This window comes from Nycticebus coucang, chromosome 2, assembly GCF_027406575.1.
Source record: "Nycticebus coucang isolate mNycCou1 chromosome 2, mNycCou1.pri, whole genome shotgun sequence".
In the NCBI taxonomy this organism is placed as follows: Eukaryota; Metazoa; Chordata; class Mammalia; order Primates; family Lorisidae; genus Nycticebus; species Nycticebus coucang.
In genome coordinates, this window is record NC_069781.1 from 142,794,586 (window position 1) to 142,816,185 (window position 21,600).

Here is a 21,600-nt window from a genome sequence, read left to right on the forward strand (position 1 = left end):
TTTTCTAATTTAGCCTAGACCTAACAAGTCCTCCCTTTTCTTCTTAATTTGTCACATCATTGACTGATGGGCGGGTACAAGGTCGGGCACAGGATCATATTGATTTCTTAATTATCATAAGTTTGACAACGCTTATTTACTTTTCAACATAAGCAGTAAGTTGATTCAAAATGCAGGGGCCTACTGCCAGGAGGAGGAGGAGAAGTGGTGTGGATACATAGATTACATTTTGTTCTCTTTTCTCAAAGTTTAAAGTTTAATTAAGGTAAGTCTCGCTAGGAGTTTCCCCAGGCTTCAGCTGTGCGTGGACCAGCCAGCTTCCAGTATGTGTCTGGAGCAGGGCATGTCGTTGTTTTAAGAGTATGAAAGTATTTAGCAGTTATTTACAAATATTTACAAGTTCTGGATTTTGAGGCTAAGGTTTACATAAATTTAGCACAGTTTTTAAGATAATCCATAGTTTTAGGAGTTTTTTATAGCTAGTGTGGCTAATAGGTAATTTTTGTAAAAGGAACACAGAACTTTAACCAGATCATACTTGTATATACTTAATGATAAATTAGTGACTAGGAAAACTGAAGTGTCTTTCTCTTTACAATGTGATATTAAAGTGCTACTTATGGACAATTTATAAAGTAAGAGGTGTTTAGTTTAATTTTTATTTTACAAAAACTGACAACATTAAAACTAATATGATTATTTTCTACTCATTCAGTAACTAAACTAACAATATAAAAATATGTAAAAAAATTCTAGAATCATAATTACAGATATGCTAATAATATCCATACAGTTATTATAAATTTGATTATTAAAAAATTCATTTTCTTAAAAATACTTGGTTCATTCATTATTTGACATTAATAGATACTTGCTATCCTAAAGTATCTAAAGTACACACACAAAAAATATGATTATTGTATATAATTCTATACTTCCTGGCCAGTTTCTTAATTTATTTAACAGATTAGTTAAGTAAAATAGTTACGTTTCATTTTATGAGTTGATATTACAGACAAGGCTGGGATTTAACACAGGTGAGCCACAACCTTTTTTTGAATCATTTCCAGTTTCTCACTTTACTAAAGACAAATTATAGCAGAACTAACTTAGTTTCTAAAATAAACTGTACTGCGAGTATACTGGGCCTAATTATTTGTATAAAGTGCCGTAAGAAGGATTAATTATTAGCTATTTAGGCTCTTTTTTTTTTTTAATTGGCTTTGCTGGAAGTTTCTGTAAGGAATTTTCAGGTTAGACTTAAGCCTTTCACGAGCCCAGTTTTCATCTGTGCCATTAGATACCTGTATGCATTGGGTAAATTCCTCTTTTCTTGAGGTTCCCAAACATATTTCAATTTCTAGACCTGTCAGAAAGCGACCTTCATTACTTATCACAGATCAGGAAACATTACCGATGGGTATCTGGCCAAGTTTTTCGAAAGAGCTTTTTATAAAGTCAACCTTAATTCCTTAACATAGTCTGGACACTTCTGGAAATGCTATTCTAGCTAAATCCTTGGTAAAATAACCAGTGTCTTCATATTGTTCTATAGAACAAAACAGATTCTTACCGAACTTATGCAAATAACTGTATTGTTAGAAATTAATACTTACAAATGGCTTTTAAATTCTGTAGAAATTAAGGAGAGAGAAAAAAATTAATGTATCAAGTTTTGCTCATAAGTACTTGCTTGAAAAGTTACAAATCGCTTCTAAGATAGAAAATGATTTTCTTAACTTCTGGAAAAGTTAAGAACACAAAAAGAATCAGCAATATTTCAAACAAAAAGCCATAACAAACTAACTCAATTTCATGTAATTTATTTGTTTTGTTTGAAATTAGGTTATCAATACTCATGAATATGTTAATTTTTTAATCAAAGTTCTAAAAGTCTGCTTTTAGTGCAAGGAACTTAATTTTTAAAGACATCAGAAATTTGTCAACCTTTCTTAATATTTCTTTTTTTTCTTTCTTTAGGACAAACTTTGGATTTAGTCAGTTACAAAAAACACTTTCTGTTTAATTTTTTTCACTTTCAAAAACTCATTTTTTATTAAATAGAATCATAGTATATTACAAAGTTGTAAATTATTTACTTGGCCGGACTAACAATTAGAAAGTTTAAAAGGCAAGAACCACTTTTTTTTGGATAAAGATTCAGTTTCTCAAACAATTTAAACAACTAAATTACTACATTTTACAAATGAGGGACAGTTTATGGAATATAATATTGATACAGGATTTTTTCATTTAGGGTTAGACAGGGATCTTTCCCATTTCAGGCTCCAGTGAACTTAGAAATTTAACTCTTTGTTTCTTTTTCAGAATTTATCTTTAGGCACAGGTGGGCTGCACCCTGCAGATCATATTCTCTAGATAAGTTCACAGTTGAATCTAGTAACATTAGAAATATTACAGAGGTGGCAGTTTTATAAGTTTTAAACATTTGGATTTTAATAACAGGCTCAAAACTAATTTTATTTTAAAGGAAACTATAGTTGCTTGAACAATAAGTTTCTTGAGTTATTCCTGTTCAAAGTTTTCAATTTTTCTGGAGATATAATTATAGTAGTTTCCTACAAGCTCTTCTCTAAAATGTTTCAGTACAGTTTCCCTGTGTCTTCTGTTTTCTTTCCTTTGATAAATTACAGATAAGTTCAAGCTGGGATAAAAACTGAGCTACAGACAGGGGCCACTCACACAATTGTTTCACCCTCTGTGAAGGGGGAGGGGTGAAAGCCCACCTGTTGTTATTTGTTTCATTTAGTTTCTGAGCACTCACAGGTACACCATTTCAACCTTTTTTTTTTTTTTTTTAACCAATTGCTGGGAGGTTTTAAAGGGACAATAAGCTTATTCTTTGGCACAGATTTCCCACTGGTTTTGGGGCACATTTCTCAGACCACTCAATTGGCAGTCTGGATTTTTTTTTTTTTTCTGAGAAGTGATATGGCTAAAAATGTTCCTTAGAAACCTGATTTTATATTTATCACTCTTATTTGTAGAGAAAATATCTTTAAAATGCCTTAATAAACAACCCAGTGGGGTATTTGCCTTAGAAGAGGAGGAACTTATTTTAGAAAGACCAAAGTGTCTGTGAAGCTCAGTCAAGCACAAAAAGGCAACAACACTACAATGAACTAACAACAACTAAACTGATAACAAGAGAAATTAACCAGATGAACTGAAACCAGGGACTTAAACCAGAGGAACTGAGGGCTGGATGTAGGATGTAGTTTCTAGATGGAGAGAACACGTGCAGAGCCAAGCTGGGGGGGTTATTCACTAACTCGGTTCATACATCAATGTCAGTGTGGCCTGGCTTTTCTGCGTGACTGCTTTCTAAACCTGTCAGCATAAGAGGGGATCAAAGAAACATGTACGGGGGCCAGCCGACACTAAAGACTGGCAACAAAGAAGAAGCACAAACTATAATAGTTAACTAGACAAACAACACAGAATACAAATGAACAAAAGTACATGAATCTAAATTGTACATTTGAGGATGAGTCTTCCTACTGGCATCCCAGTCTCTGGGAGCCCCCCGACAGGCTGATAGCTTGGTAATCCAGGGTTCCTATTTCTGACAGGTCAGTAGCCCGGGAGTCTGAGTTTCATTACAGGTTTATGGGACTTTTTTATAACTCTTGAGCTTAGAAATCAAAGTTCCTTGTCACTTGCCTTCTGCACCCCAACTTCTCTGAGGCTCGAGGCCAAAGTACTGATGTCTCAGTGGCAGTAACGTCTTACTATCTTTGACAGGGCTGAGGTTCCCCCCAGTATTCTAGCAATGGGTCAGTCTAATAACACATGCCTCTGAGAGCCTCTGACAGGCCAATAGCCCGGCAACCCGGGGTTCTTGTCCAAAGCTCCTGTCCCTTTGGCCTTCCCTTGGAGGTCCCTAAGGGCCCTACACAATTCACAACAAACAGTTATATATTTCCATAACAGTCCACAACAAATAAGCACAACAAAAAATGAAGGTAATAGTTACATTAAATGTCTGCAGACACTCGCCAAAAATAGATGTTTAAATGGCTTACCTCTGGAGGTGGACTCAGGTCTCCTGAGGGCTATGTGTCCTCGGGGGCCATGGAAAGTTTCCAGGGTATGCCTCTGCTCAGAGGGACTGCACCCTGTCTTGGAGGCCATCTGAGGATCATCAGGGCCAGGGTCTGGAGGATCTCACTGGGGACTCCAGAAATGTAGTGCCCTGGAGTTCCACAAAGACCACACTGCCAAACAAGCCAAATTTACAGCAGAGTCCTTTTATTGAAGAGTCAGCTGGCGACTGCCTCAGTGTCCCAACATCGGTTTTCTGAGAGCAGCCCCGAGTGCTTAAGGAGTCAGGTTTTTAAGTCTTGGTCTGCAACCTGGTTGGCACACAGGCTGTCCAGGTGCACTGACGGGGGGTGGGTGGTGAGGGGAGTAGCAAGCAGGCATTGTACAGCAGCAGAATTGTCAGCATACGTCATGCATCTTTGTTTTAATATTTTCCCACACATCTTAGTTCCTATACTTTTCCTCCATACATCTTTGTCTCAGTATTGTCTCCACCTGACATTGTTTAAAGGTCAGTCTGGGGATAGTGAGTTCGTTTCCCAGGCCCAGGAGTTAGTCAAGCAAGAAGTTAATGAGTACTTTCCCATCTATCTTGGGAGTGAACCAGACGTACTTCATATTATTGAGGGCTTGCATCCCAGGAATTTGTCAGGAGTTAACTGGTATTTTTCTACTTTCGCCTAGACCTAACAGTGGGAGAACCAATATACATTTTTGATAGCAGCTCTGGTTGGATGATGGAACATCCTATGGCCTGCTTTAAAAAGGTTGTCTGGGTGGAGTGGCTCACGCCTGTAATCCCAGCTACTCGGGAGGCTTAGGTGGGAGGATGGCTAGAGCCTAGGAGTTCTAGCCTGAGCAACACAGTAAAATCCTGTCTCAAAAAAACAAAAGGAAAAGTTTAATCTGAAAACATCCAGTGGTTGGAGGAGTCCTATATGAAGGATGGCTATTCTGTGAAGCACATGAGGTTGGAGGTGAGGAAAATGACCCTCTCATGTCCACAAAGGCAGAAGAGGGCAGCCTGCTTTCACCGGGGGGGGGGGGGGGGTTCTGGTCCAGTCTCTAGCCAGGGGAATCTTCACCAGGAAGCTTGGAGAATTTAAGACTCAAGGCCCCTCCCACCTGGGAACGGTCCCATCTCGTTCTCATTCTCACTGACTCAAGGCTGCTGTCCTCCTCCCTGCTGACTGTAGTGACCTGCAGGGCATTACCATCCCAGCCTGAGGACAGTGGGCGCAGGAAGCCTTGGGGACCTGGTTGGGGCATGAGGGGCACAGAGCAGCTTTGGTGTGCATAGTATACCCCAGTGCAGCTTATTGTCAAGGCCTGAGGCTCCAGAAGTGTGGGTGGCGTGGGGAGAAACCTGGAGCCCAACGCCCATGGGAGGGACTCCTAAGCTTTCTATGGAGGCTTTGTACAATATGGAAGGACCCTGAACATGCACACGGCATTTCCGATATATTCTAATTTTAAGCGAACCTTGTAGAAGTACTTATGATAAATGTTTGTTTCTCCATGCTGAAGGAAATAAATATATTCTTATTTACTCTCTAAGAAGAATAATGTCATAATATCCTTGTGATAGAAAGATATGATCAGAGAGCTTGAAGACAAAGGCAGAGGGCACATGGCGTGGCAGAGGTGGGCCAGTTGCTGAATTAATTGTATATTTTGTGGCATTAGCAGTTTAAAAATATTCATAACGTATTTTCTCATCAGAAATATGTATTATAATAGTTAACATTCATAATTTATATTTAATATTACATTTATAATTTTGTACTCTTTCCTAAGAAAGGGTTGCATTAACATCAGGTGACAAATTGTGGGCCTCTGTTGTGTCAAGGGGTCAGCTGTTTTTCTTTGCTTAATGAACCTCTAACTAACACTTCATGTGCTGCCCCACCTGGCTGTCCTCTCTGCTCTGACATGTTCTCCCAGACACATATGAGACACCATCTGATGGTCTGAGGTGCAAGTGGAGGGTCTGGGCTGGCCTGAGGTGTGGCCAGTGCCTGAGCTCCTGGGGTGTGGCCTCTTAGTACTGGTCTTCACCTAGACCCAGCCCAGGGCCTCACAGGGACTAGTCCACACTGCCCATAGCACAGACTGAGGGGTCAATAAGGACTCTTAGAAAGGGCAGGGCCTAGGATCGGTGAAGGGCTGGACCTCAGGGACCCTCATTTATGTGCACGTGAGGAGGGGACATGGCCAGCCAATGGGGTCAATGGGGAAGCCTGGAGGCAGAGTATCAAAGCCATGTTTGCCCGGGCACATTTAAGGAGATAACTGCAAATGAATAAATAAATACAGTGTGATGCTTCCATCCCTGAGAAAAGAAGAAATAGAAATGATTTTAATGTAATAACTACATACTGGGTATTATTCATTGTTAGGTAAGAGGTCTGAACAACCTTTAATTGGCATGGGTCTGTTACTAGTGTTCTGTGAAGGAAACTGCCAGGGGCTTCTTTTCTGATGTGTCTATCCAAAGCATCCCAGGCAGCCAGCTGATGGGCTGGGGCCCACACCAGAGAGTGGCCTTGGCAGCCAGAATCTCCAAGTGTCTGTCCTTTATTAATCAATCTTTTCCTCTTAACTTTACCCTCTTCTAAAGGATGAAAAGTGTAAGGAAATAATTTTTGAAGCTTTTTAGAAGTTGCAGATGGGCATTATTGAGAAGCATTTTTCTTCTGTTTTGTCAAAATGCAGCAACGCCCCCCCCACCCAATAATTCCAGTCTCATTTAGGTGTCATGAAACACTCTCAATACCAAAACAAATTATGAACGGAGCCTCTACTGACACCCGGGTTTAAAGTGGAGAGGGAGATTCTGCTCAGTTTTTACCTGTTACATGGGTGAGTATTTCAGATATAGTAATTTCATAGCTATTAATGAATTAGATAAAATGATTTTTAGATATTGTAAGAATTTTTTTTCTTTGTAGGAAGGATGATTAATGCAATCACAAAGAAAGTTTATGAGGGAAATAAAAATATTTCTCTGTGGGTGAAGTGTTTCTCCAACATTTAGCAAATGTCTCACACCCTCTTAAACTGAGGTTTGCAGCAGGATTTCAGAATCAAGAAGAACATGCCCCTATCCCCCAGAACATCACAGGAAAATAGTAGGAGGATGGGATTCATGCCTCGCTCTGCAAGCCTGAGCTTCATGGATGGTCCTGCACACTTCATCCAGAATTCAGGCCTGTTCCTTGCAATGGCAGGAGATGGGAAACCTGAAGAAGACATTCTGTCATGTCCTTCTTGGAAAAGGAACTCACAGAAATGGGTGAAATGGAAAATTAATTTCAACCAGGAAAGACTGACTCAAGGCAGAGAACCATGAAATTTTAGAGTCGGAAGAGTCCTGACTTTTTTTTATTCTTTTTGGAGACAGAGTCTCAATATGTCACCCTGGGTAGAGTGCTGTGGTGTCACAGCTCACAGCAACCTCCAACTCTTGGGCTTAAGTGATTCTCTTGCCTCAGCCTCCCAAGTACCGGGGATTATAAGCACCCACCACAGTGCCTAGCTATTTTTTTGTTGTAGTTGTCGTTGTTTAGCTGGCCTGGGCTGGGTTCGAACCCACCAGCCTTGGTGCACGTGGCTAACGCTATAACCACTACGCTACATGCGCTGAGCCACTACTGACGTTTTTAACCTAACCTTATACTCCCAGTTTACATGTCAGGAAACCGAGGGTAAGGAAGGTCCCAGATGTCACACACATGGTACCCAGTGTGTACATGGAGGGTTCTTTTGCACCAGGGCTCTTTTTCCACTTGCCATTAAATCTAGCAACTAGATTTCAGCTGCTGTGGCCCACTGAGTCACACCCAGGAAGGTGGATTCTGACTGCGTAGTTTACAACAGTTGACACTTAGTAGTTATATGACTGGATGTGTTGTGCCCAGATCTTGAAATCCCCCACAAAGATCACTAAGGACCCGAGTCCAATGTAAAAGCAAAAGAGCCATTTATTCACAAACTCGAGTCTGGGCTTCTCGTTCCTGGCGCAGCAGGAGGGCAGAGAAGTCCCAACCGCAGAGGGAAGAGCAGTTTTAAGGATACAGAAAAGAAAAAAGGGGGGGGGTAGGGGCCTAAACAATGTTTGAGTTGGGCTGATTGCTTAGGGGAAAGATTTACTACTACTGGGGCGGAGTTTCTGGAGCCCGAGGTGGGGGAGGAAGCAGGTTGCCTATCACCTTTGGTATGCAGCTGTAAATTGAAGGCTGTGGGGCAAAGTGGGGTCAGTGAAGGCTGTGAGACAAAATGGAGTTAGTTTTAACAAAATGGAGTTAGCTTGGTCCTTTCAGATGAAAGTTTCTTAATCTTTTAGTCCTCAGTTTACCCTCTGGAAGAAAGGTTTATTTCGTCTCAGTCTCTATAATACCAGTTCCTGGTAAGGAATGAACCTGTGCCTCCTGGAGCAACTTTCAGGAATGTCTCCCATCTTGCTCTGATATACCCATTTCAAATCTGCATTTTAACATGTTTCAAGATGAAGGAACATAAACTGTGCATTAAATGGGAGTGGGAAGCAGAGAAGATGAGGAGAGAAAGGTTAAAGATTGAAGGCCCTGTATGCTGGTCAGTAGGGTGGAAAGCTTCGTAGGTGCTCACATCACTGGTGGGGAAAAACGTCTCCCACAGAGATTAGGATATATAAACGTAAAAGGTTTGATTTATCTTCTTGGAGGAAAGAAGGAGTCAAAAAGAGTGGGGAAAGAGACCAGGAGATGATGTGGCATCCCAAAGGAAGAGAAGGGGAAAGCCAGCCCAGAGAACAAGAGACCTGTGGTTCTGCACATCTGCTCCTTTCTGTCCTTGGTAGCCAGTGGATAACAGAAGAACATCATGGGCTGGACGTCCCAGTCCAAGAGCTGGCTCCTCTGCCTTTCTGTGGAGATGAGATTGTTAGGATTATCTCAGGAGATGGGGAGAGGCTGCCCTGTATATATGGCTGAAGCTTGAAGGTCCTTCCTTGCTGTTTACTCAGGAACTCAGTGAAAAGCAGATTCCCAGCAAAAGGATTTGGAAAGAATCTGTCTGTTCAGCCCTTTGCAGAAGTTGTACACAACAGACCTCCCACTGGGAAGGGGTATTTAGCAAGAGAACTTACAGGCTTGATTTTTAACTGTTATGAGGAAATTGTAGGATGAGGTGTTTTCCTATTATTTTTGCAATTTTTGTAAAGCCACCCCTTTCACTGGTGACTGTTTTCCGGTCATTATGCAGGAGCTACCTAAGCTGTCTCCAGCCCATATGTGTGTGTATTATAGGCTGGAAAGGGCTGGGACACCCACCAGTCACTCATGGGTTTGCAGCCACCCTGAGACCCCACTGGGCAGACCCTGAGTGTGTCTAGTCCCCTGGAAGGAAGGGTCCTCTTTGACTATGTTCTAATTCTTTTCCCAGGGTGGCCTGCAGAGGACTGTTTGCTCCCTGAGTCTCTACTTCATTGTCCAGAAGTTCATTCTTTTTCTATTAGCCATTTTGGTCATAGTGAAGTGGGAAATGAAGAGTGAACCTCCTTGGGTCCAAGCAGTTCTTTAAGGCTCCTGCTTGCCCTTGAAAGACAGGAATGCAAAAGTACATTTAAGTCTCAAATAGTCATTTCTGTTCCTGACTTGTGGCTCCCGGGGCAGAATCTTTTAAAACTTAGCCAGCTTGCTGCCAGAAGTGCCAATTTCTATTTATTTATTTATTATTAAATCATAGCTATGTACATTAGTGCAATCAAGGGTACAATGTGCTGGTTTCATATACAATCTGAAATATTCTCATCAAACTGTTCAACGTGGCCTTCATGGCATTTTCTTAGTTATTGTATGTAGACATTTGTATTCTGCCTTTAGTAAGTTTCACCTGTACCCATTCTAAGATGCACCGCAGGTGTGGCCCCACCCATTACCCTCCCTCCACCCTAACCTCCCCCCTCCCTTCCTGTACACAGCCACATCTGCAGGTCTTGTCTCAGTGTGATTCTGAGCTTCGGCTCTTGCAGGCCAATGCCTCTCCTCCTTCTCTGGCTTCCTTTTTTCCCTTTCTCTCTTAAATTAAGTACAAGCCACTTGGCCCTACCAGCCTCACCATTTAATAATAATAATAATAAAGAAGACCACACCTTGTTCTCTTTCCCTTGAGCTGTATTTGCATAATTAAAGATTTTTCAGAGTGACAGCGAATCCACTGAGAGGTTTTAACAATGACTTTGATTGTTTCAACAAGGCTTAAACACTCAAGGCCATTCTCACCTTCTGCTTTACTGATGTGGCTGAGAAGCAATTGCCTCTCCAGACCTGAGAGTGCTTTATCTCTTCTTTTGTATAACTGCTTTCAAACTGCCCTGTTCTTTCGAAGATAATTTCCTTCTTGTGATAACTTACCAAGCACGGTCAAGAGCAGCCAATTCGTGCTAATTAACATTTCTGTTCCAACCTCTGCCCACTAGGCATGCTGTTTACACACGCGCCGCGCGCGCGCACACACACACTTTCTCTGTGTGACTCTAGACTCAGAGTCTGTCAGTGACAGGCTTGTGCACACATTTTGGGAGGCAGGGAAGAGGCCATGGCCATTAATCCCACAGGTGTATTTAGGCAGACATGGGGACTTGAGAGGGACCCTCTGGCTGCTGTGATATCACAAAGCTCCTGTCACCTGCAATGTTGCTGAGCTTCTGGAGCCCTTCCCTTGAGAATCTGCTCCCAGATGCCCTTCCCTGCCATTTTTGCCCCATCTGCTAAAGTGCTTGTGCACGACTCACTTGCACAGTTCCATGTTGGAGGCTTGGATACATTTTCTTTTCCCTAGAACTAGAAGCCTAACTTGCACACCACCTATTTTTCCGCTCAGCATATATGACCACTGGAGTATTTAAAGACTGTCTTTCCGAAGGACCTAGGAGGTCAGGGGGCTTTCCATGGGCTCCATGCTGGGCCTTCCATGGTTGGCAGGGCCTGGCAGGGTCAGTGCAGCAGAGGAGTTAATGACCGGATTAGTTAAAGGCAGACCAGCTGAATTATGAACTGTTATTCCAGTTAGTTATCACTAGAAGGTTCTTTAGTTCTTTAACTGGAAACTCAACAGAAAGGATACCTACAGGATTTGTAGAGAATTACAGAACTCTTAACTCTGTGAAAGTAATGTATTAGTAATGTTGATTACATAGCAATAACTATGAAAGATCTAACAATCTCTAACCATCAGTCTCTACACCCTTCATACTGTGGACCTGATGACAGTTCTTTACTGTGATTAGGGGAGTGGCCTCACCCCAACCTGGAGACCCTTATCTGGGTCCCCTGCTGGTATCAGTCCCAGCTTAATAATCTGGTGGTTACAGTAAAGTCTCATCTGGTGCTGTGAGTGTGAGAAGGGCAGAGGCTGGGCCTTTGCCTCTGAAATCCACAGCTCCTCAGTCTGCTGCTGGAATTGGCACTGGCTTCAGTGGCTGTTCTCTGACCCTCCATAGTTCCGCGTTGTTTTTTCTTACCTTGCTTTGTGCTTGTGCTTGTGTTGTTTGAGAAGACTGTTAAGTAAAAAATAATGATGGTTATATGAACTAACATGTATGCATCACTTCCTTTATGCCAGACACTGAGAAGTCACCCCTCTCATTGTGTCCTTTTATCTTTATATCACCTTTAGAAATTGAACATATCCTTGTGCCCTTTTATAGACTGGACAATGGGGACTTCCATAGTTCATGCTATCTGTCAAAGCTGGACTCGTAAACGGAGGGTCCACTTCCACACTCTGAAATGTATCCTACCATCTCTCGCTCAGCCCGGCACCCCACTTTAGATATTTATTGCAATCTAAGATTTACAAAGCATTGTGATATTTATGTTACTACGGGGTCAATGGCTGTTATAGGTTAGCCTCCATTGACTGTTGACTGTGCTGGGCTGGGCGCTTCAGAAAGAGACCTCGGGTGGTGAGCACGTTAAAACAGGAGGAAAAAACAAAGGCTTGACAAAGCAAACAGGGCATACAGAGAAGGTACTAATCAAGCTGCCTTGTTTGTCCTTTGCCTGTTGCAGGAATACCAAATTGATATATTTTTCGCTCAGACCTGGACAGACAGTCGCCTTCGATTCAACAGCACAATGAAAATTCTCACCCTGAACAGCAACATGGTGGGGTTAATCTGGATTCCAGACACAATCTTCCGAAACTCTAAGACTGCCGAGGCTCACTGGATCACCACCCCCAACCAGCTCCTCAGGATCTGGAACGATGGGAAAATCCTTTACACTCTGAGGTAGGAAGCCACCTGGAGCCTGTTGCTCGGGTCTGGTTGTGTGAGTGTGTGGCTGACGCGGGCCCTCCTGTGGTCTGATTTTGGACCCTTAATTTTAGTCGTTACCGGCATGAGGCCCTGTTTTCACCTTTCAGTTCTTTCTCACATTTCGCGCACTGCAGCATCCCGAAAGAGTTCGTTCTAGTGGCACGTGTGTAACAATAAAGGTATACAAATGACCTCCAAAGAATAGAACTCATTTCTTCATCAAAATACATTTCTCCTGGAAGTGGGCTGTGAACATTATCACTGATAATATTGACACCCTCCAGCTAGGAAAAGGCAGCTGTCTCTAGCGCTAGTTAACTGAGCAGATGAGCCTAGTGGGAGACCTCAAGGAAAGGTGGGTGTCCCTAGCACCCCGTAAGGGGTCTGCCTGGAGGCAGGGCGGTCCTCCCAGAGACCGGCCAGGTAAGAGTTGCTACAGAAACAACAGGTCTTGCCAGAGTCACCCCTAGGAACTCCTCTCTCCGAGGCCTCTGTGCTGTGATGCTGAGTCTAAGTGAATATGTAACAGTGATGGCACCTTGGCTGCTGCTGGCCTGTGTCTGGGGGCACCCCTCCCCACTGCTGGGTCCTCAGAGTAGGTGGAGCCCGGGGAGCTCCCAGCCACCTTCTATGATGCCCACTGCTCCCCAGGCGCCAGTGAGCTCTCTGCTGTCGGCTCTGTGTCCTCAGTGTGCGCAGTCCCGTCACTTCATGCTGTTACCGTTCCTGCTGCCTGAGCTCTGCCACCCCCACAGATTTTAAGCCATACCCATGCTGAGGATTCCCATACACCTACTGCAACCCAGTATGTCACTCTGGACTCCAGATTCTTGGAGGCTATGCCCCAAATGTCTAAAGGCATTTGCAGGGGCCAGCACAGTGGCTCACGCCTGTAATCCTAGCACTCTGGGAGGCCAAGCGGGGTGGATTGATTGAGCTCAGGAGTTCCAGACCAGCCTGAGCAAGAGAGAGACTGTATCTCTAAAAATAGCTGGGCGTTCTGTCAGGCTCCTATAGTCCCAGCTACTCTGGAAGCTGAGGCACAAGAATCGCTTGAACCTAAGAGTTGGAGGTTGCTGTGAGCTTTGATGCCTTAGCATTCTACCAAGGGTGACAGAGTGAGACTCCGTCTCGAAAAAGGACATTTTCATATCAGTCAGCTCAGGAGAATATAATAGCTCTCCTTCCTCAGGCTAAATGGACACCACTGCTGTCCTTTCCTCCAGGACCCCGAGTTGTAGCACTCCCCCGGCCGAGCTTTTTATTGCAGATGATTTGTGACCCTGAGGAGAAATCTGTGACTCCTAATGTTAAACAAGTGTCCATAGTGCAAATGGAGATGAAAATAAGCAGAGGGGATTTTTTGGTTGATTTCTTTTTTGTTTTAATTTAAGAGACAGGGCATCTTCTTTTGCCCCAGGTTGGAGTACAGAGTCTGATCATGGCTCACTGCAGCCTAGAACTCCTGGAGGTAAGCCATCCTCCTGCCTCTGCCTCCCCAGTAACTGGGATTGCAGGAGCCCCCCTCCACATCCAATTAATTTTTAAAAGTTTGTTTTATAGAAATAGTAACTTGCTTTGTTGCCCAGGCTGCTCTTAAACTCCTGGCTTCATCACACCTCTGCCTCCTAAAGTGCTGGAATGACAGGCATTAGCCACCAGGCCAAGCCAGATCAGAGGATTTTAAGATTTCAGGAAAGCCTTGCCGGACAGGAAACAACAATAAAAGTCATCACAGGACACTGTGCTGCTAAAATAAGATGAGAGAGCTCAAGTTTGTCAAAGATGTGTCCTCATCAGAGTGGAGACCTGCCGGTCCTGGGCCCTTCACAGGGACTCTGATTTACAGGCCTATCTGCTCTGTAAGGATGCAGAGCGCCTCTTAGCAGAGCCACTGCTCGCCTTCCAAAATAGGGAAAGTTGTCCAAATAGGAAATCCCCCCTCACAAAGGGAATTAATCTGGCTTGCTACCTATTTAGACAAACTCACAAGTTTCCAAATGGACGAGGGATTTAATTCAAACACACTGAAAACAACAGCAGTTGGTTTTGTTTCCTCTCTGACTTGGCTCGTGTTTTTAAGCACAGTTAGGCTTTGACTCACTAGAATTCCCTCTGCTACCCACAGTTAAAAGCTAAACAGAGTGACAGCAGTAGGAAAGGAACCTAAGGGTCTCACCAAATGGACGGTGTCATTGCCAAGAGTGGATTGCTGGGTGGGCCCTGAGTGCCAGGAGCCTCCCTCCCCGTCCCTGCCCCGTGGTAGCTCAGCTGCCCCCACCTCGCCCCAGAGCTGTGCTGTTTTGGTCTTTTGGTCGGCCCTCCAGAGTGATGCTCTGCTCTCCCGCAGGCTCACCATCAATGCCGAGTGCCAGCTGCAGCTGCACAACTTCCCCATGGACGAGCACTCCTGCCCACTGGTCTTCTCCAGCTGTGAGTACTGGCATCTCGGGGCGTGAGTGTGGTGTGAGGCGTCTAGCCTTCTGGGAGAGAGTCACGCGATTGACAACAGTGTCACGTCACCACTGTACAAGCAGAGGACGTTGATAATGGTTTTGGCATTGGCTGCCTGGGGGTTTTCACTCTAGGCCTTGTTATGTCTAGAACGTAGGTAACTTTGATCAAGCCATGAGCAACTTAACCATTCATGATAGATAACTTTAAGGGATTCAGGTTGGGCACAGCGGCTTACACCTAGGATCCCAGCACTCCGGGAGGCCGAGGTGGGTGGATTGCCTGAGCTCACGGGTTTGAGACCAGCCTGAGCAAGAGTGAGACCCCTGTCTCTCAAAATAGCAGGGCATTGTGGCAGGCGCCTGTAGTCCCAGCCACTTGGGAGGCTGAGGCAAGATGATCACTCAAGTCCAAGAGTTTGAGGTTGCTGTGAGCTATGACACCACAGCACTGTAACCAGGGTAAAAGAGTGAGACTCTGTCTCAGAAAAAAAATAAAAGAATAATAAAAACAAAGGATTCAGAAATTGATGACTGGTTGAAATCCCAAAGACCCTTATGCTAATGAGCTATGCATACTATTTGGGACCATATGGAATCCTATGCAGTATTTTTATATTTAACATTGTCTTAAACCAAGGTGATTTTTCTTCTAACTAAAACAATATGGTTTAAAAAATATCTCTCTCTATCTATGTCTCATTGAACCACTTCAGGGTGATGTCATTTTTATAGTATTTTATCTTCTACTATTGTACTTACGATTGATATCACAGGTAACAAGTAATCACTTACAAAGTCTTAAAGACCTTAAGTACATAAGTACACATATATTAAATTTATCAAATTTATTTGCTTATATATAAAGTTTTTAAATAAAAGTCAATAAGAAAATATTTCTGTTGAGTATGAATTTATGATGGTTCCTTCTAAATGAATTCATCACAAGTACTTAAGAATTTAATTATCTTTATTGGCTGGTAAGAATTTAATTATCTTTATTGGCTTTCTTTAACATTACATATACGAAACATGACAAACATACCTGATGAAATTTCAGGCAGAAGTTTTTGTGGCTTTTTTCCTTGGACATCATAGATCTTTTTCTCAACCTATGATGAATTGTAAGACGTGTTCACCCATGGGTTCTTTGTTCTTCCTGCTCCTGACTCCTGTAGGGCTCATGAGAGCTAAGGCCCGGCCAGCAGAGACTGGGAGGGCGCACAAGCAGTGACCTGGGTGTTCCCACTGGAACCCTTGTTTCTTCCATCAGTAACTTCCATCTTTCTGTCCTGCTTTATAATTTAAAGAGTTAGTGTAGCCTTCCAGGAGATTTTGTATAAGTTACAAGACTGCCAGAAAGGAAAGTGCCTATAGGGATTGTTTTTAAAAGATTTGTATATAAATAACATAATTGAAATTCTTAGAAGGAACTCACAAACATTGCTCAGGGAAACACTAAAACCTTAATATCAGTTAATGCCTTTCTGGAATTAGTTGGAAATTAGCATAAAGTACTAAAAGAAGTTTGGTACAGCTGGAGAAATGGTTTGTGAGCTCAACATCTATTTCCAAGTGTCTGGGTGGTGTGGTGTGAGGGGTGGGTGAGTGACTGCAGAAGCCAGGTGCCAAGAGCCTTGCACGGGTGTGAGAAGGCAGCACTCTTAACATGTGGGCAAATAAAAGCGATTATATCTGTAAATCAGGGAAAGGTGTGACCAAAATTATGTTTGGCAACTATGTAGAAGAGACTGTGTAAGAGCAAAATTGTATGCTTCCCTCCCAGGGGAGGCCGTGGAGCCACAGGAACTTGTGTTTGTTTCTGGTGGCAGTGCAAAGTGGCACAGCCACTCTGGAGACAGCTCAGCAGTTTCTCACAGGATGAACACACAGAATCCTCACACACTCCTTGGCATTCACCCAAATGAACTGAAAGCGTGTATCTGCACGAAAACCTGCGTACAGGTGTTTAAAGCAGCTTTATTCGTAATTGCCAAAATTTGGAAATCAACCAAGTTGTCGTCCTTCAGTAGGTGAATGAGATAAACAAATATGTGGTACATCCACACTAAAAATAAATGAATTTTCAAGCCATGAAAAGACACAGACAAACCTTAAGTGCACGTTGCTGAGTAAGAAATTCAACCTGAAATGCGTGTATCCTATATAATTCCAACTATTTGATACTATGGAAAAGGCAAGGCTATGGAAACTGGAAAAAGATCAGTGTTTGTCAGGTGTGTTGGGAAGGAGTGGGAGGGGCGCTTAGGGGAGCACAGAGAATTTTTAGGGCAGTGAAAATACTGTGTGTGGCAGCACAATGATGGATGCACGTCCTGATATATTTGTCCAAACCCACAGAATGTGTAATACCAAGAATGAGCCCTAATGCACATGTGCTGGGTGATGGGACGGGTCAGTGTGGGCTCATCGACTATAACATATATACCACTCGGGTGATGCTGACAGAGGCTGGGGAGGGCCTCGGAGAGGTGAATGGGAAGTCCACATATTTTCCGCTCAGATTTTCTGTGAACTTAAAACTACTCATTAAAAACGACTAGTAAAAGAATGACTCAAAGTAGATAAATCAGCTAGGAATCCATTGCAGTCTTAAATGATGATGCCCCATAGAACATTCTATTTTACATTCAGTCAAACAGAATAGTAACTTAGAATCCCAAAATACAAAACAGTGTTTTGAGGTATGAATTTTGAAATAGTTTAGATGTGTAGCAGTAATTCATATGTAAAGGATTCACTTTTCATTATGTACATGAGAACAATAATGTTTTAATGAAAACATGCATTGATGCTTTGGAGTTGTGGCGGATAGTTGCAGCTGTATCAGTTTGACATCTAACTTGTTTCTGTATTGTGGGTGTGTGTTATTGGGAAAGTGCTGGTCTAATAATAACAAGCAGTTGACGGTGACATGATGTCCTTGTTTGTGAACAGTTCCTTGCACTATCGTGATACTTGTCCATAAAATACATTCAGAAGCTTTATTTCTTCTATTTAAAAATGGAAACAGCAAAATTAAACTGTATTTCCTATCATACAATCAAAAGTTAGGAAAACTACCCAGAATGTATAGTGAGATTTAAAGTGATTGTTAAAATGACCGGAAACTTTTAGGCTGAGCCTGGCCCTCTGAATAGCATAAGCAGAACCTCTCAGTGACAGATACATAAGATGTTCCAATATATGCACAGGGATGAGGTGGTAACATTCGATATATGACATGTTTGGGTAATGGTTTTGATTTAAATTGATTATTTTTCAAATAGTTGTGATTTTTGAAATAATATTTAAGTAATTAAATACTTATTTAGCTCTTCCTATATGCACTGAGGTCCAAGGTCACATTTTCTTTTCTTAAATTTCAGATTAATATGAAGGTACAAATGTTTAGTTTATGTTGTTTTCCTGTCTATGGTAAAGTTCAGTTGTAGTAGAGCCCTTCCCCCAGGCGACTTGCTCACCACCCTGGCCTGGGCACAGTAGGTCAGATCCCGCCAATCACCCTCCAACTTCTCCCTTCCCTCTCCCTCCCCCTTACTAAAATATACTTGTGTTTTCCTTTGGTGTGGGCTGGTAGTGGTTTATACATTGGTTTCATATTAGTAGTGAGTACATTGGATACTTGCTTTTCCATTGTTGTGATCCTTTTTGTTGGTTTTGTTTTTGATTTTGGTTTTAGGTTTCTTTGTTTTTTTTGTTTTAGGTGATACTTTTCTGTGAAGAATGTGTTTTATCTTCATTTAGGTAAATACAAAAGTTGTAAAGTCTCCACAGAATCACATTTTAAAAACTCCTAAAAATATACTTTCAAAGATCTTATAAGTTTATTTAAACTTATTGAAATTATTAAAAATGGGTTTTTAATTACTCATATGGATGATTAAAAGTGATTTTGAGGGCGGCGCCTGTGGCTCAGTGAGTAGGGCGCTGGCCCCATATGCCGAGGGTGGCGGGTTCAAACCCAGCCCCGGCCAAACTGCAACAACAACAAAAAAAAATAGCCGGGCCTCGTGGAGGGCGCCTGTAGTCCCAGCTGCTCGGGAGGCTGAGGCAAGAGAATCGTGTAAGCCCAAGAGTTAGAGGTTGCTGTGAGCCGGTTGACGCCAGGGCACTCTACCCGAGAGCGGTACAGTGAGACTCTGTCTCTACAAAAAAAAAAAAAAAAAAAAGTGATTTTGATATAGATCCTCAGACAAAACTTTTTGGTGTCCAGAACTTGGCCCTAACTGTTTCCTGAGCGCACCTGTACAACTCGAGTCACAGTGGACATTCAGTTGCAGACACTGTAAGTGGCTATATTCAGTTTTCCTCTTACTACTGAGGAAATTGTCACAAACTTAGTGGTTCAAAACAGCACAAACTTACTAACCTTGAACTTACATAAAATTTAACTCCAAATGGATTGAAGCCTTAAAGAAGATAAACACAAAATCATAGTATGTTAGAAAAAAATAATTTGGGAGAAAATCTTTATAACCTAAGACTAAGAAAGAGTTTTTAGACCTTATACCAAAATCATGATTCATGAAACAATAATTTGAGAAGTGGGGCTTTGTTAACACTGAAGACTTCTGCTCTAATGAAAACCTTATTAAGAGGTTGAAAAGGCCAATCAGACTGGGAGGAAATTCTTGCAAAGCATGTAGTGATAAAGGCTTGAATCTGTGATGCATAAATAACTCTTAACGAATTCCGTTTCTTCTTTTGACTGAGTAACTTTTTGTTGTATGTAATAACATAGTTTGTTTATCCTTTCTTTGATCTATGAGAACTTTGGTTGTTTTCACCTTCTGACTTTTATGAAAAACACTGCTATAAACATTGATATACAGGAATCTGCCAGGGTGCTGCTTTCAACTCCTGAAGTATATACGTAGGAGTAGAATTGCTGGTAATTCTAGATTTAGTTCGAGGAACTTCCAAACTGTTTTTCTTTCTTTTTTTTTGTAGAGACAGAGTCTCACGTACCGCCCTCGGTAGAGTGCCGTGGCCTCACACAGCTCACAGCAACCTCCAGCTCTTGGGCTTACGCAATTCTCTTGCCTCAGCCTCCTGAGCAGCTGGGACTACAGGCGCCCGCCACAACGCCCGGCTATTTTTTTGTTGCAGTTTGGCCGGGGCTGGGTTTGAACCCGCCACCCTCGGCATATGGGGCCGGCGCCCTGCTCACTGAGCCACAAGCGCCGCCCCAAACTGTTTTTCACAGCAGCTGCACTGCTTCACAATCCCACCAACAGTGCACAAGGGTTTCAGCTTCTCCATGTCCTGACCAACAGCACTTATTCTTTTTTCCCTGTTTATTGATAATAGCCATCCTGACAGATGAAAAGTTGTATCTCTTGTGGTTTGGGATTGTATCTCCCTGATGAGTAGTGATGTTCTAATACATTCTATGGCAATGGTCTTCCGATGCAGGTTGCAACTTCGAAAATATCTTGCTGAATAAAATGAGACCAAGAAAAAAAGGGACAAACATTTATGATTGCACTCACACTAGGTATCTAGAATAGTCAAATTTATAGAGAAAGTAGAATAAAGGTTACCAGAGGACTGGGTGAGGAGAGAATAAGGTGTTTTTTAATGAGGACAGATTTTCTTTTGGGGATGATGAAAAAGTTCCTGAAATAGTACCGCATTGTGAATGTACTTCATGCTACTGACTGTAATGTTAAAATGGTTAGAGTGGTGAATTTTACATTACAGAGTTTTTAATCACATTTAAAAATATATACCAAAAACTAAACAGAAATAAAAAATACAATGAGAAATGAGTAAAAGGTGTAATAAACAGTCATTTCACCAACCGTGATATGCAGATGGGGCATAAGCACGTGAAAAGATGTTCCACATCATTATCTGTAGTTAATGTCAATGAAAAGCCTCAGCCAGTTATCACTACACATCTGTTAGAATGGCCAAAATATGGAACAGTGGTCAGACCCAAAATTGGCAAGGATGTGGAAAAACCTGATATGTTTGTGGGTGGGAATGTAAAGGACACAGTCAGTGTAGAAAATAGTAGAGAAGTTTCTTTCCCTGTGACCTCATGATTGCACATGGGGACTTTATCAGAGGACTGAACAGCTATGTGGAGATAAAACCTATCTGTGAGCGTTCATAGCAGCATTGTTCTTCATAGTCCCACACTGGAGACATCCTCATGTTCTTCAGTGGATGGATGGTTAAGAAAAATTTTGGGATATCCTTAAAGTAGAATTCTTTTCAGCAATGAAAACAAACAAATTACTGACATGTACACTACCTTGGATGGCACACAGACTTCATGGACACTCTGTGTATAATGAGAACACTTGGAAGGTTAAACTGGCCAAATCAGACTCCTCTGTGAGCCAAGCCCACGCACGGCAGCAGCACAGGCTCTGTGTGACCTCACTGACATTTTCCTTCGGTTCCCTCCCAGAGGTAGCTGGCCCTCCCCATTTCCAAAAGTCATCATTTTCGGATTAACACATTTCGTTTTTTAAGTCATCTCGTAGACTGGGACTGACCCATAGAAGTAGAATGTGAGCCACTGATGTGGTTAGAGATTGTCCCAGAGTCACATTTTAGAAAGTGAAAAGAGACAGTTGAAGCTAGTTTTGCTACATTTTATTTAACACACTCAATCCAAAATAATGATCATTTTAACATGCAACCAAGATGAGAAGTTATCAAGGACACATTCTTTTTTTTTTTTTTTTTTTGTAGAGACAGAGTCTCACTTTATCGGGTAGAGTGCCATGGCATCACACAGCT

At 42.3% G+C, this 21,600-nt stretch overlaps 1 protein-coding gene across 1 annotated transcript in view; it reads left to right on the forward strand.

Moving 5' to 3' along the window:
* Window positions 1-21,600, forward strand: part of GABRG3 (gamma-aminobutyric acid type A receptor subunit gamma3) — a 774,385-nt gene that overhangs the window by 442,907 nt on the left and 309,878 nt on the right. Inside the window, exons 4-5 of the mRNA XM_053582023.1 lie at window positions 12,120-12,340; window positions 14,718-14,800. Coding sequence (XP_053437998.1) covers window positions 12,120-12,340; window positions 14,718-14,800 — 304 coding nt within the window. The remainder of the gene's footprint in view (window positions 1-12,119; window positions 12,341-14,717; window positions 14,801-21,600) is intronic.